The sequence below is a fragment of the Saccostrea cucullata genome, unplaced genomic scaffold (genome assembly GCF_032062105.1).
Source record: "Saccostrea cucullata isolate Sc308-1 unplaced genomic scaffold, CSIRO_AGI_Scuc_v1 ctg13827, whole genome shotgun sequence".
Lineage (NCBI taxonomy): Eukaryota > Metazoa > Mollusca > Bivalvia > Ostreida > Ostreidae > Saccostrea > Saccostrea cuccullata.
Window position 1 is genome coordinate 1 of NW_026919843.1, and position 16,190 is coordinate 16,190.

Sequence of the window (16,190 nt, forward strand, 5' to 3'; positions counted from 1 at the left end):
CCTAGCAGGGGGGGGGGGGGGGGGGTTGGGGGGTTGGGGGTGGTTCCAAAATTTTTGTTTTTAAAATCATATCGGATATCGCAGTGTTTTTACTAAAAATGAGACGCAATCAATATTTAATTATTCAATATTTAAACACTGGAACTGATTTTAAACATACTCATTTGTTTTTAAATTTGTTTTCCACGAAATAAATAAAATTGCACAAAAACTTGCTCATTTTACTCAATTGGGTCTCAGCTGTGGAAAAATGACGTCATAATCGAAAAACACGTCATAAGTTTAAAATGGCGTCTGTAAACATGGCTCGTTCGGGAGAGGAAATATATGAAGAAAAGAAGCTAACATATGAGGAATACATGTTTAATCATATACGGAAGAAGTATAAACGGAGAAAGAAAAGAAAAGGAAGCTTTCCTTACCTTTGTAAGTTCTTTAAGGCGCATAAAAAATATTTTCTTCTAAAGATATTAAGGTCGAGACCATTTAGGCTAATAAAAACAGATTCCAGATAGGTATAGTGCTTGTACATGTACGTTGATTCATCCATGTAGGTGCGTCTACTTGAAAAGCAACTAGAGTATCTGTCAAGATTTCTTGAATTTATTCTAAAATCTAAAGAATGTATAGTCAAGACAACGAGTTATTTCGGTTTGCAAATCCGATGAATCCACACTTTTCAAAAGTTATGTCCCTTGATCGCCATCTTAGGGGATAAACCCATACAATCCACACAGTAGCCTTTGTAGTTTTCAGGTTTTTAACTTCGTCAATACATTTGACTTTTAAAATGCGCTGCCTTTATTGTACTGATTACCCCAAGATGGGGCTACCAACAAATTGAAAGAAAAAAATTAAACACAATGGATTTATCACAGCACGCCCAAGTATTTGGTAGCATTAAGAGGAGAAATGACGTTTCTTGACCTTTTGGTTGACCCCACAAAGGGAAATAACTTTTGCAAAGTGTGGATTGGACTATATGATCACCGGTAGCCTTCTTGGCCTTAGGTCTTGGTTTATAGTACTGGTACTAGCTGCAATAATGTAGCCCTGTCCGATTTTTTTTTTTTTTTTTTTTTTTTGAGAAAAATATCAGATAAAAAAAATCGGAGAGGGCTACATTATTGCAGATATAGTACTGGTGTCTCATTATATTGCGGTTCTTAAACTTTTGCATAAAAAGTGTAATTAGATTTTTTTAAATTTAACAATCAGCAAATGATATTCATAAACCAATCTATGGTCTAACTATTTAGTTTCAAATTATTTCCTAAGCTTGCATCGTTTGTCTATATTTTAAAACAGTGAGTCTTATTCAGCTCCTAAATTGGAGAGTCGCATAGTATCGCGGTATGGAAAACATGTGGTTGAACTGGACTTCAATTCTAGATCTTATTTATAACTTTACGAACGGATGTAATTCTACATAAAAAATGAAAAATTATACAAACTAAAGACTTTCTAAACATGAACTTTATTTCAGGAATGTTTTTAATTGTGTGCGTTATTGGTGTGTGAATCACACAGACATGTCACGTAGGCATATTCATGAAGCGCTTCATGAAAAATATGCCTACGTGCAAGTCTGTGTGATTCACACACCAATTATTCACACTAAACTGAAAAACATTCCTTATATTTATATTTTACATGTTCGGAAGCAGCTAATGCGAAATGTTTGAATTTTCGCTGCCCTATATCGCTGCATTTTTACGTCGCTGCAGCCTCATTGTGACGTCACGTTAACGCACGTTTCTCCGTGTATATTTCTACGCGTGAGTATACACGAAAATGGTTTTAAGGTAGGTCGCGGGTTTGCTTTCGTCATCAATTTTGGTACACAATTTCGACGATTCGAGCGGCTGTTTTGTGCACATTTGATTATGACGTTATTTACGTCACAAAGGCAACGTCGCGTTGTTTTCCGCTTAATTCTCTGCAAATGATTTTAAGTGTGTACGAATCAAGTAGATTAATACAAAGTGCATGCCATTGTACGTAAACCTCGTACATGCTTTATAATTAAATTTCAGTCTGAACTTTCATGTGATTACTAGTATATGTAATGCCCTAGGAAAAATTAAATACAATACTGAATGAAAGGAATAATTTATAATGTAACTACTAGTATTACTAAACTGCTAAAAGTCAATCAGAATAAGTCAGCGTGAAAGTTATGATTGCAGAAAGAGTTATCATAAATAAAATTGTTTAGAGGAAACTTGAGGGGTTGTATAAATTGCGCACGTTATTTGCAATTCGGGGAAACATGCGTATAGCATCATGACTGCTAATCAAAGCTGGGGCGAAAATATACGTATAATTTTCAGGATGGAATCAATCTTCAACACTAAAAACGTATTAAATTTAATACATGCATTTTCCTCTGTTTTTTCTTATCATCATCATAATTATTATTAAGTATTATTTGGTTATTATGTATCTAAATCTCGTCTAGTCGCCTTGTTTTACTGGCTAATAAATTGTGAAATGCTTTCAAAATTCAAATTTATACAAACACCTGAACTGTAAGACCTATATGACACTGTAAACAATTTACGAGTATTTTTTTCTATTATTAAAAGTTTTAAACAAAAGCTCTAATCTAAGTGTAAAAGCTCAATTCAAGTATATGTATTTTACATTTTGTGCATGGAAATTTGATTTAGAGAATTCGAAATTAACAAATGTTATAGAGTAAGGCCCACATACTAGCTTGCGTCTAATATATATATAGAAAGGAAATTGCCCCCCCCCCCCCCCCCCGGCTAATTTCCCGAGTATCTGGAAGTTTTTTCTTTACCGTTTTTTAATAAAGTGATCAAATTTATGTGTTATGCCTGAAATTCTTTTCAGGAACATATATTTTATCACTCGCGGTGTTGTCGATGCATGTTAATTCTCATGCACGAGGACTGTTTATAACCTTCATTCCGACTCTGTGATTAGAATATGAATTTCACAATACTAGTGAAAATAAGTTGCTGGTCATCCTAATTCATTTTCGCAATAAGTTAAATGAGGAATAAAATTAAATTTTGCGTTTATCAAAATATTTATATTCGTACGGTAAACGTTACAACGTTCAACAAATGACGTTGTAGACATAAATAACGCCATAAACGCAACATTTCAGCAATATAAAAGGAAACTTTGAATTTTTTTAGCGAAAAATCTACCGAGAAGACATATTGATTTTTTTATATCAATGGTTTTGATTTTACCTCATCTTCACATTTTGAAATTCCTGACTAATTCGTCTACGTCTTTAAAAAGTTATCCAACATTTTTAAAAGAAACTATTTTCACAAAATTGGCTTAAAAACGTCATTTTTTCCATATATTTCAATAGTAAAGCGTAAAAAGTGTACTAATGACAATACCGCGTTTATAGTAATATAGCATTAAAACTACGTAGGCAAATTCTATAAAAATTGCAGATAATACGCAGTAAATTCTCAGGAACATTATATCAAATTTTCAGGATATGTTTTCTCGTTAGAATTTTTATGCAGTAAACCCGCGACCTACCTTAAGGTAAGTCACTCCTCAGCTTTTTAGAAAAGTTCACGCAGAAGCTTTTACTTCAAAACTACTTATCAAAATTCAATTTTTATAACATATTTATAATCAAAAATGTAAATTTTTAACATTCAATGAAAAAACTGCTCAAAAATCAACAAAGAAGCAAGATTTATGAGGGACTATTTCTTTTGGTGGAAGGATATTCAGCAGAAAATTCTGCAAATCTGCACATTTGTAAAATTTAATGTAATGGAAATTTAGCCTCACATACTTTTACTTGGAGAATATTTTCCGTTTTGATATTGCTAAAAATATTTAATATAGGTCTTAATTTATATTTTTAGACTAAGTTTTACACCTTCCCTCAACAAACTTTCCCAAAAAATGAAAATATATGAAAGAAGTCAAGGTCAAATTTACACCATTTTTAGCCTGAAAATCACATATTTTGACAAATATTTCAAAATTAACATCACTGACCCCACCTTTTTCTTTCATTATTTTAAACTACTCGATACTTGTGACTGATCAGCACTCAAGTCGTAAAAAGTTTGATATAAGAAAATTTTTTATTGCCTATTAAGTTTTTTAATACCCCAAATATGTTATTTTTTAGTGCAAAAAGGTGAAACAATAATTTACGCGCATTAATTTGTAAGAATTATTTAATGTTAAATATTATTCAAACTATTTTACGTAAAATAAGATTATATTTATTGCCATGCTTACATCTAATCAAATATAATAAGGGTTAAAGTAATTAACCAGAGATGAAATTTAAGTGCAAAAAGGTCAACTTAAATGTACCGTAGATCAGTAGGATGCACACTGACCCCCTATTTTCTTTGCGATTTTGAGTTACACTTTATGAGTACTTATCCAAAATATACTTCTCAAAAAATCCTTGATATAACAAATTTCAGGAGTGACTTACCTTAAGGGTCCTCCACACCATGTGACCTGTGACGTACATAGAGAAAAAATATCTTTACTTCCGGTTTAGTATCGTTTTCTATGATGTCGATTTCACAGGGAACCGCTTTGAAGCTCTCTAAAGCCAAGAAGGTAGGAAAATCATAAAGATCTTATAAACGCTTTAAAGCACCCCAATCTCCGTTAGAAAATAAGTGCTTAAATGAGATTGACAATGTAAACAATGAATGCGGGAATAGAAGACTTGGAAGAGAAGGTCCTGCAGAAGGAATTTAAACAAACCCTTACTGTTTTGCAACAGGATCATTCATATGTAACGGGTAAATATGTGTTTGTTCAATATACACGTGAACAGAAATAGTACGACGTTGATTAAGGATAATCTTTTCTCTATAAATAAGTATCAGCTGTTTATATTTGCCTTTCCGTGATATAGTTGTAAATGAGTTTGTGTATGAAAAAAAATTGATGAACAAGTGATTAATACGAATCATTACGATGTATACATTTTTAGTTCCTGCTGATGAACATCATGAACATCCGTCTCATTTACTAAGTAGCGAAGATGAATATCATGTCAGCGAAGACGATGATGACGAAGTTGACGATGATGACGAAGTTGACGATGATGAAGAGGATGATATTTTACAAGATGACAATGACCTAATATCTCATGAGGGGGAAACAGACTTTTCAATCGAAGGTAAAAAGCAGATGAGTGACATAACATATACTGGTATATAAAATAGAATAGAATTTATTACCAATCAAGGCCCATTGGGCATAAACATATAACATCTATAATTGCATATATTTATTCATTGAACCAAAGAGTATTTCTACCTTCGTAGCTATTAATATTATATGTTGCAGCGTTCGGTCTTTGGACCAAAAAATGCAGATAATACAAAAAGTAGGTAAAAATAGCCACTTTGAGTAGGTTTAAATACCTATGTAACAATTAATAGCTATGTAGGTAGAAATAGGCTTTGGACTGGACCTGTTGAAAAGTTCATCGGGGGGCACTTTTGCTAAAGAAGCATAACATCTATTAATACATGCCCTTCTTTAATTGTTAGGCCGGAGAGTAGTGGAATTGTCTCTCCTGGGCAAAAAATTGGATGAAGGATGTTCAAAGTGTCATTGCCCGTTAAAATTATCATCATGCATTGGTGAGACAAGATATGGATTAGGTAAAATACATGTAATTTTTAATGATGATTTTGTACAAATAAACTTCAAGTATATCAAGTATTTAATCTTCTACTTACATCAATGTTATATTTTGTAGGAAGTAATCTTCACATAAAATGTGAAATGTGTAATAGAATCAATTACGTCCCAACAGGAAAGAAACATGGAGGGACCATATGGGATGTGAATACTAAGTTAGGAGCAGGTACAATATATATTTCTCTATATTTACATGATTTATGAAGTATCTTAATTTTGTATACAATATCAAAATAGTTCTGTTTATGCATATATTATACCTTTATATTGTGCATAATCTTTTTTTATGTGGACATTGGTACATGCATTTATAAATCTATTTCTATATAGCAATACTGTTTTGTGGTCTTGGGGAAACCATCATAAACAATCTGTTTGCTGCTCTGAATCTCCCATATGTGTCTCCAACTACTTTAAAAAGAAGAGAAAGAGAAACAGGCCATATATTTGAAGCTGTTGCAGATGGCACTTGTGATGCTGCAATCAAAGAGGAAAAAGAAAGGTATACCAGCATAAATTTTACTGTCTGTTGACTACTTTATTATTTAAAATGATTACTAAAATTTATCAGCATGGTTTGAATATAAGTTTCTGTACAATAGATGTGAGGATCCAGAAAATTACACAGCTTCTTTTGATGCTGGATGGCAAACTAGAGGCAGTGGAAAAAATTATGCTAGTTTGTCAGGTATATGCATTACTTTTGATATTACACTATCAAATTTGTTTTAAATTTGAAATTGAAAATAACTGCATAAGGACATATTGTTAATGTAACAATATATTTAAAGCAATACAATCAAATATGTGTAGTAATATAAAACTATTTATTTCTCGCAGGACATGCAAGCATGATAGGACATAATACCGGCAAGGTCATATCCTATTCTGTGCGGTGTAAAAAATGTAGATCATGTGAACAGGATGAGAATAATAATGACCACGATTGCCGTAAAAACTGGGATAAGTCAGCAAAAGCCATGGAGTCAGATATGGCAATCCAAATGCTTCATGAACTGAAAGGAAAGGACTTTCATGTCAAAAATTTGATTATGGACAATGATGCCACTACAATAGCTAAAGCTAAATCTGAATTTGATCCTTCCATCCAAAAATTTGCTGACTTTAACCATACCAAAAAAAATTTTACAAACAGATTATATGAATTGAAGAAAAGCAAAAGGTACCAAATTCTTGGACCCAAGACCATTAAACATTTAAGCAAATGCTTTGCATATGCTGTTAAGTCTCAGACTGATGGCACCAGTCTGAAAAAGAATTTAGACTCCATACCATATCATATATTTGGAGACCATTCATTCTGTGATATACAATGGTGCAAGTATATGGAAGATCCTGATAATTACAAACCCCGGAATCTTCCATATGGAAAATATTTATCTGGAGATGATTTGCTTTCAGATTTAAAGGGAGTATTTTCCATATTTTCCAACAATGCTGAAAAACTGTGTAAGATGGGTAGTACACAAAGCAATGAAAATTTTAACAGAGTAGTTGCTGCTAAGAATCCAAAGACACATTTCTATGGTGGATCAGAAAGCACATCTTTCCGTGTTGCAGCAGCAGTGGCACAGAAAAATATTGGACATGATTCATTGTCAAAGGTAAATTTTTGTTTAAAAATTCTAAAATTTCAAAATATATAAACTGGTGTTTTATGTTACTGCAGATCTACTATTAAAATATATTTTAGGTGTTTGAAGGCCTGTTACTTTCTCCTGGAAAATGCACAGACACCCATGTCAACAGGATGAAACGAAAACGTGAAAAAGAAAGAAATAGGAAAAACAGTGTTGATTTTAAGAGAAGACGGTTTCAACTGAGAAGTGCTAAATCAAGTCAAGTAAGTAAACATGCCAATGTAACACATAATTCTCATCTCCATCTATTTTTTCAATCGCATTGATCCCTTACTAGTAGCAGTAATAAATTTTTCTACATTTTTTATATACAGGTCTTCACGTCTGAAATCAAAGAAGGGCCAACTTATGAGTCTGGTGTTGACCTTTCTGAAAAAAGCACCAGCTTGGAAGAAATTCCGGATATTGCTCCAGCTCCTTCTTTGGAGAGCTGTAATCCTATGCCCAACTGCAGTTTTCTATATTTTGATTTAGAAACAACTGGCTTTGGTAAGGGATAAATCACAAACCGTATAATCAAAATTTATTTATGTCATTTATAGTAACAATAACTGAAAAAAATCTCTTTTTTTATACATGTATAAGCTTAAATCACTCATTTGAATTCTTTAAATAGGACCGACTGCTGAAATTGTACAGTTAGCCTGTGTTTGTGGAGAAGAGAGCTTCAATAGGTATGTCCTTCCTCACTCAACCTTTGATGCGAAAGCGTCAGCTGTTACTGGACTCCATGTAGTTAATGGACAATTGTTTTATAAACAAACAAAGGTTGACTCAGTGGACATTGAACTTTGTCTGAAAGAATTTAATACCTGGTTGCAAAGGTTTAATAAACCATTGCTAGTGTGTCATAATGGCAAAGCATTTGACTCCATTGTTCTTGTAAGGAATGTTTTAAAATATCCTGATTGCGGTTTGATGGCAGCAGTCACTGGATTTATCGACACACTACCTGTATTTAAAGAGGTTTTACCTAATCGTGCTACCTATAAACTTGTTAACCTTGTTAGTGAAACGATGGGAACAACTTTTGAAGCTCATTCTGCATTAGAGGATGCTAAAATTCTTCAGACTTTAGTAATGCACCACAAGGTTTGTGAAGAGATTTTATTGAAGAACAGTTTTGGAGTTGATTTTGTTAAAGATAGCATTCTACACAAGACCAAGACCGAGGAACTTTTGAATACCCTCAAACCTTTACAATCATGCTTATCTAAATACATGCTTAAAAAAATTGCAGAGTCAGGTTTGTCCTACACACATTTGAAACTTGCCTGTGAAAGAGGGGGGCTTGAAGGTATACAGCAAATTTTGGGTGAGAAAAATGAGAATGGTGGTGCAAGGGTAACTAAGAACAGGAACATTATAGAAAAAATATTTACTCACTTTTAATGAAAAATGATTTATTTTTACAGAGGTAGAGAAATTTGTGAGTATGATTTTATATTTCTTTGTGGCATGTGACCTGCAGACAAAAGTAAGTATGTGTAGTCATATAACAGCTTTGTTTTTATTTTTTCTTCATTAATTCATATTTATTTCATAGCTTTTCATTTTTCCTTTTCATTTATGTTGTTTTAATTTTTTAATTTGCCTGTTAATAAGTGTCTGTATTTGTTTGTGTATGCAAAGTACATGTCATTTTTGGGATATAACCTGCAGTAAAAAGTAAGTATGTGTAGTTATATAACAGCTTTGTTTTTGTTTTTTTTTAAACATCAATTCATATTTATTTTATAGCTTTTCATTTTTCCTTCTCATTTATGTGTTGTTTTAATTTTCTGTGTTGCCTGTAGTGTCTGTATATGTTTGTGTATGTAAAATACATGTTCTTATGTCATCATCTATCTGTGTACTGTGCATGAAACTTTCCCACTTTATAGCATATGATAATTTTTTTTTATAATCATCATCAATACATTAATTATTTCAATTGATTGGTCTACTTTCATTATTTATTAAGCATCAAAATAATTAACAGTTAATTTTCTTTGGAAAAGTCCAATTCACTTGCTCAGATTTGCTTAAATGTATCACTGAGTTGCTTTTCTGTGTGTCATAAATGTTACAATAATATTTATACTTCTTTTTTCATGTTAAAAAGTACTAAAATGTTCTGTTTAAAATGCGGTGTCCACCCAGTGTATTTGAGACCTTGGTAACAGGAAAGATAACTCTTAAAAAGGAACTTTGAAACTATGAATTTTGAAAATATTTTTTTATTTATAATTTGCATCAAATTTATTCAATTTCATGTGATATTTCATGTCATGAACTTCTATTGTATATTTTCAGAAGGTTATCCAAATATTTCAGGTGCAGATTTAAAAGAAAATGCCTTATTTCATTTTTAGATGATTTTATTAATTTTTAATAAAAAATTGATGACTTCATAAATTCTGTTTTTGTTATTTTTTAATGAGATAAGTAATAACTAGGGGGATAAAAATAACCGGTAGGTGCTATTAATGAAGACTTGTTGAAAAAAAAATTATTTATACTTTTTGAATATTTTCTTTAAAAAATCATATAAAATAAATAACAACACCTATTCAATTCTAAATGATTGATTTGCTTGCTAAATGATATGCTTTTTAAAATAAGAACACAAGTTGAAGGTGTGTGGAGGACCCTTAAACTAAATTTACGCCATATATGCATGACTTTAACATTTTTGACAATATTTAGTTAAATTTACCACGGTTTATATTTAATTTTTGTTTCAGGCTTGTTCTTCATTGTCGATAAATTGAGGGACATTTTGAGATCGGATCCGGGGGAATACAGCGGGTTAAAAACTGTGTTGGGGTTCCCCACGGGAGCTCTTATAGCATTCGGTAGGTTTTACTTTATTTTGATATTTTTTTTTCTTTTTGAAAGTATGTTTTCTTCTTATCAAATATACATGTACCGGTATATACTGTGTATTGTCATTTGTTATTGAATTATTTAATCAATTGAAAAGACACTTTCGAATTTGCACATTTGTTTATAAAACAAACGTAATGAATATATTAAACATTTTGTATTGATTTAATTTAAAATATTTTTTTACGTTATAGTTGAGCAAAAACAGCTTTCATAGTAATTACATGTATCACATGTTTAAAATTTTTTTTATTACTATGGGTTGTTTAAAATTTTCATATTACATTAATTTTCTTCTTTTTTTAAGCTCACCTGAGCTGAAAGCTCAAGTGAGCTTTTCTGATCACATTTTGTCCGGCGTCCGTCTGTCTGTCTAGCTGTCTGTATGTCTGTAAACTTTTCACATTTTCGACTTCTTCTCAAGAACTGCTGGGCCAATTTCAACCAAACATTCTACTAAGTATCCTTAGGTGAAGGGATTTCAAGTTTGTTCAAATGAAGGGCCACGCCCTCATTCAAGGGGAGATAATTAATATGAATTAATGAAAATTTGGTGGCATATTTTGAAAATCTTCTTCTCAAGAACCACTGTGCCAGTAAAGATAAAACTTATGGGGAAACATCCTCAGGTAGTGTAGATTCAAGTTTGTTCAAATCCTTACCCCCGGGGGTAGGGCGGGGCCAAAATGGCCGACCTAAGTTTTACATAGAAATATATAGGACAATTCTTTAAACATCTTCTTCCCAGGAATGACAAAGCCATAATTCATCATATTTATATGGAAGCATGCTCAGGTAGTTTAGATTCAAGTTTGTTCAAATCATGACTCCCCGGGGTAGGGTGGGGCCAAAATGAAGCATACTCAGGTAGTGTAGATTCAAGTTTGTTCAAATTATGACCCCCGGGGTAGGGCGGGGCCAAAATGGCCGACCAAAGTTTTTAAAGATATATATAGGAAAATTCTTTAAAAAAAAATCATTTTCTAAAAAATAGCAAATCCATGATTGGTCATGGGACTACTTTTGGATTTAAACTTCACAATAAAAAGCCATTTTTTTACTTTTTACTATCCTTAGTGCTCAGGTGAGCGATGTGGTCCATGGGCCTCTTTTTTTTTTTTTTAAATTATTTTTGGCATTAATGAAATGAATATATTTTTATATAGGTCTTTACTTGGCAGTACTGGCGCCATTAGATCTACAGAAAGAGACAGCCGAGTTATTTGGCGGACTCCTAGGTCTTGGGTTAGCGACCGGATATGCGATTTCCGCGCAAGTGCGATGTATCTGTTGGTTGCTTGTTCCCACATTCTTCGGAAAGAAAGGACGATCATTTATAGGAACCTATGCGATTATATTTCTTATCGCAGGTAAATTACGTCACTTCCCGCAATCTTCCATGATATATATATATTGGGGATCCTGGATTTTTTCCAATAAGGTGGCGGAGAGCACCTAAGTTGAATTTTCCAGAAAAAAAGGAGTTTATATTTAATACAGTCAGTAATTTATAAAATCAATAAGATATAAACTTTAAATTAAATTAATACATGTTTACATGTACATGTAACAATAACTCCAATCTTAATTTTATTTATTAATTCTATGTGTTTTGATTGGACGATAAAAATTCAAGAAAAAGTTTACACATCGATGAATTTTTCAATCAGAACTACTTTCTTGACTGTTGTAAAAACAATGAAAACAGATACTTCTAGTCCGTTTTAGCTAAGCTATGATTACAAGAAACTTGAAATAAAAAATGAATTAATAAAACTTTCATTTTTATCATCACTAAAACAAAAGTCCATAAGCTAAGTTTGAACAACCATTGAGTTATATCAGTCCTTTCCATTGGAAACGGAAGACCTTAATTCGGTACATCCCACTCCTTATTTTAAGAATCGGTAGGAGAAGAAAGTAGTGCAGGAAAATTACAAGTTCCTCAATTTGCAGACTTGCATAAAAGAAATCTGGCAGATGTACTGAACTGAGCCTCATACTTGTTAATTAGCAGTATCTTTCCTATGATAAAAGCTTGGGAAATGTAATTTATGAGGAAGATCAGCCGAATTATTTTGTGTATTGAAACGCCAGTGAGAACTCTGAAATTTCCCTCTTTCACTTTCATTTTAGAGGTTCTACCGAAAAACGAATCTGACATGCCACCATCAATTCGAGCATTCCTGCATTGCAGAGAGCTGATGTGTGTTATGAGATGATAAATCATGTGTGAATTCACACATGATTTATCATCTCATAACACACATCAGCTCTCTGCAATGCAGGAATGCTCGAATTGATGGTGGCATGTCAGATTCGTTTTTCGGTAGAACCTCTAAAATGAAAGTGAAAGAGGGAAATTTCAGAGTTCTCACTGGCGTTTCAATACACAAAATAATTCGGCTGATCTTCCTCATAAATTACATTTCCCAAGCTTTTATCATAGGAAAGATACTGCTAATTAACAAGTATGAGGCTCAGTTCAGTACATCTGCCAGATTTCTTTTATGCAAGTCTGCAAATTGAGGAACTTGTAATTTTCCTGCACTACTTTCTTCTCCTACCGATTCTTAAAATAAGGAGTGGGATGTACCGAATTAAGGTCTTCCGTTTCCAATGGAAAGGACTGATATAACTCAATGGTTGTTCAAACTTAGCTTATGGACTTTTGTTTTAGTGAATGAATAAAAAGGAGATAAAAAGGACTGACAGACGGGAATGTTTTGTTTATGTCACTGTCGGATCACGAGTGTGAATTTTAAAAAATCGCTGATCAGTGTGATCATGCTGTCATTTTCTCGACGTTCCATATCAGCTCAGATGGTATCGTTGTGATAGGAAAAAGAAACGTACCTCAGACTCTTGCCTTTTCCGCATCAAATTCATATATTTACATCCTACAGATCCAATATTCTCCCTAAATCTTTGAACGAACCAGAGCAAATCGAGGACGTCGTCGGTCTGCAACTTTCGCTATAATGACGTTGTCGTTAATGTCAACATGGCCATGGTCAAGGACGAATTATTCTGGAGAATACGCGTATTTACGATATTTGTTGTCTTAAGCAACATTCAATGAGTTTTTACAAGTATATTTATTGATCGATTTGACAATTTAAGTTGGATTTTATCGATATTCATCTTGTATACGTTTCTTTGCGGCATAAAGTATTCCTACGCCGTACAAAATAACGGATTGTATGGCGGCTTCAAAGAGAAATAATTTTAATGATTTAAAAAATTCGTAATTGGAATTATAAGAATTTAACGTTCTTTTTTCAGAATTTATCGATGTGTAAACTCTGCCTTTTTACTCACAAACTTTACATAAAACAGCATCCGTAAAAAATAAAAATGTATCATCATTTTTAAAAGCTACTTTTTACAACCTTTATTTCCCGGCCTTTATCATGTACTGGCATTTTTGAGAGTATTTCTTAATATCCACTGCCCTTTCCTTTATTTTATCCGTTTCAAAAATTCGTAGGATTTTTTTTTTACTTTTAATTTATTTCATTTAAAAAAAACAAAACTTTAAATTTTTTTAAAATATTTAGAAAGGTATACTACTGAATTTGTTAACATGTTTTTTCTCTGTGTTGTATTTACCCTTTTTCTATTAGTTTCCTTATTATAACTTTATGTATAATTGTCCTTGGAGTGGCAGTAAATACAAAATAAACAAAAATTGTATTTACTGCCACACTGTTAATTGATACTTACGTGTTTACAACCACCCAGTAATTTCACAATTTACAACATGACATTTTTTTAACAGGACCAATTCATAACCTCGCTACAAACGGCAGAGAGGTGATCCGCTCCCTGACTTGTGCCGTGGAGTTAGCCATTAACCAGACGTCTGCTAAATGGGAGCTGAGGACCAAACCATTCCGCAGGATCATGTCACAGTTTGTGGTAAAATAGCTTATTTATGAATGTTAAGTCTAGATGTACTTTGCATTGAACTTAAAAAATACAAATTTATGAAATACAAGATGTGTTTGTGAAACACTATGCGCCCGGCGGCAACAAATTGAAAAAAACATATTTTAGCATAAAGGTCACAGTCAATGTCACAAGATCATTTGCCTTGGTGTCATTTGAAAGATCTTGATTAGTGAAGTATGCATACCAAATATAACGTCTCTATCTTTCATGATTCAAAAGTTATGGAGAAGGTTCAAAAAAGCTATTGTTAGCATATAAGACAGTCAAGGTCACAAGGTCATTGACCTTGGTGTCATGTGAAAAGGCTTCATTAGTGAAGTATGCATGCCAAATATAAAGTCTCTATCTTTCTTTGTTCAAAAGTTATGGCAAAGGTTAAAGTTTGCCATCAAAAAAGCTATATTTAGCATATAGGTCACAGTCAAGGTCACAAGGTCATTGACTATGGTATCTTTTGAAAAAGCGTAATACTTGTTGAATGTACACAAAATATGATGATTTTATCTTTTATGGTTCAAAAGTTGTGACAAAGGTTAAAGTTTGCAAAAAATCCCTATTTTTAGCATGTAGGTCACAGTCAAGGTCACAAGGTCATTGACCTTGATGATGTCATTTGAAAGAGCTTCATTGGTGGAGTGGGCATACCAAATATGAAGTCTCAACCATTCATGTTTCAAAAGTTATGGCGAAGGTTAAATTTTGCAGACAAACAGACAGACAGACAGGACAAAAACAATATACGCCTCGGATCTTTCGATGCGGGCGCATAAAAATATTGTCTCTAAGCTGACTAAACTACATAGTGTCATATTGTAAATGTTGAATTTACCAACTGACAACTAGTTGTCATGCTGTAAATTTTGTATGTACAGTAAAACTCGTTTAGTACGAACACGGATATTGCGAATTCACTGATATAGCGAAGTTATCTTGTATCCCCAGCTATATAAATTTTAAAATTTTCTTTATATGGATATACATGTAAGGAATTACGGATATAGCGAAGTAATTCCATAGGCCCCAGTGACTTCGCTATAACCGAGTTTTACTGTACTGCCACCGTTAAATTCAAAATTAACATGACAACAGAGAGGATTAATTGGCGATTAATTGATACATGGATGTATGAATAAGCAGATTTTTTGCGATCGATGCTTTGTATAACTTCTGTACAGACATCGTTTATTGAAGTTTTTACTTTTTCAATTAATAATTATATTTATGACTATTTCTTTCCACGTGATATTGATCACAATCAAAAATACACTGGTGTATAAAAAAACAACTAGAAAATACTTGTTATTTTACATGTATTTTAAAATAATATTACAGTAATGATATTAAATGTTTCTAAAACAAATGTTCTTTTTTTTTTTTTTAATCAACAATCTTATTTTTATAATTTGTTTATCTGAAATAGAATGAAGGCGCTCATTTAAAGAAGGTGACGAAGAAAATAGACGCAGCCTACCAGCCAATCAGAAAAGAGGTAAGTGAATTTACACGATATTATACCAGCCAATGAAAAATCATTTTTGACTCAGTTGGGTCAATCGGAATCCATATGAACAGTGATGAGTAATAATGAACAGCTCGTATTAATATTTTTTGGGCAGCATCCCTAAATAAAAAGATTGAAAAAGCATTCTGTATTTCATAAAAAAATTGATTAAAATCATTTATGAATATTAAAAAATAGTACATATACGCACCTGTGCTTTTATATGAATTAGATTCAATTGAGATGAACCAATTAGCTCTTTGGTATTTTTTATTCAGTTGAAAAGCCACGAAGATAGTGACGAGTATGAAATCGAAGACGAGGACTCGGAAGCTAAAATGGCGGAAAGAATGAGACAGGTAGACAAAGTGACACACAACAGACGCGGAAACCGGATGAAGAAGATAGAATCCGAAAACGACGAGAGCACGGCAAAGGACAGAGCAGAGAAATCCGAGAAAAAATACCGGAAAAAGCTAGAAATGAGATGTGAAGGTCAATTTTAATTGATT

At 32.6% G+C, this 16,190-nt stretch overlaps 2 protein-coding genes across 2 annotated transcripts; both read left to right on the plus strand.

Annotated features, from left to right (window-relative positions):
- Positions 1 to 279: 279 nt before the first annotated feature.
- LOC134238988 (E3 ubiquitin-protein ligase DCST1-like) lies at positions 280 to 16,173 on the plus strand (the record flags this gene model as incomplete). Its single annotated transcript, XM_062721139.1, has 6 exons — positions 280 to 426; positions 10,082 to 10,192; positions 11,390 to 11,593; positions 14,005 to 14,144; positions 15,598 to 15,666; positions 15,957 to 16,173. Coding segments are annotated over exons 1-6 (880 nt in total), but the record flags the coding sequence as incomplete, so codon positions are not given.
- Positions 4,467 to 9,997, plus strand: LOC134239000 (uncharacterized). The gene is made up of 11 exons (XM_062721146.1): positions 4,467 to 4,781; positions 4,976 to 5,164; positions 5,541 to 5,654; positions 5,753 to 5,860; positions 6,025 to 6,196; positions 6,297 to 6,382; positions 6,535 to 7,319; positions 7,409 to 7,558; positions 7,670 to 7,844; positions 7,972 to 8,029; positions 8,771 to 9,997. The coding sequence occupies exons 1-11, from the start codon at positions 4,685 to 4,687 to the stop codon at positions 8,817 to 8,819; spliced, it is 1,983 nt and encodes a 660-aa protein (XP_062577130.1). The 5' UTR covers positions 4,467 to 4,684; the 3' UTR covers positions 8,820 to 9,997.
- Positions 16,174 to 16,190: the final 17 nt, after the last annotated feature.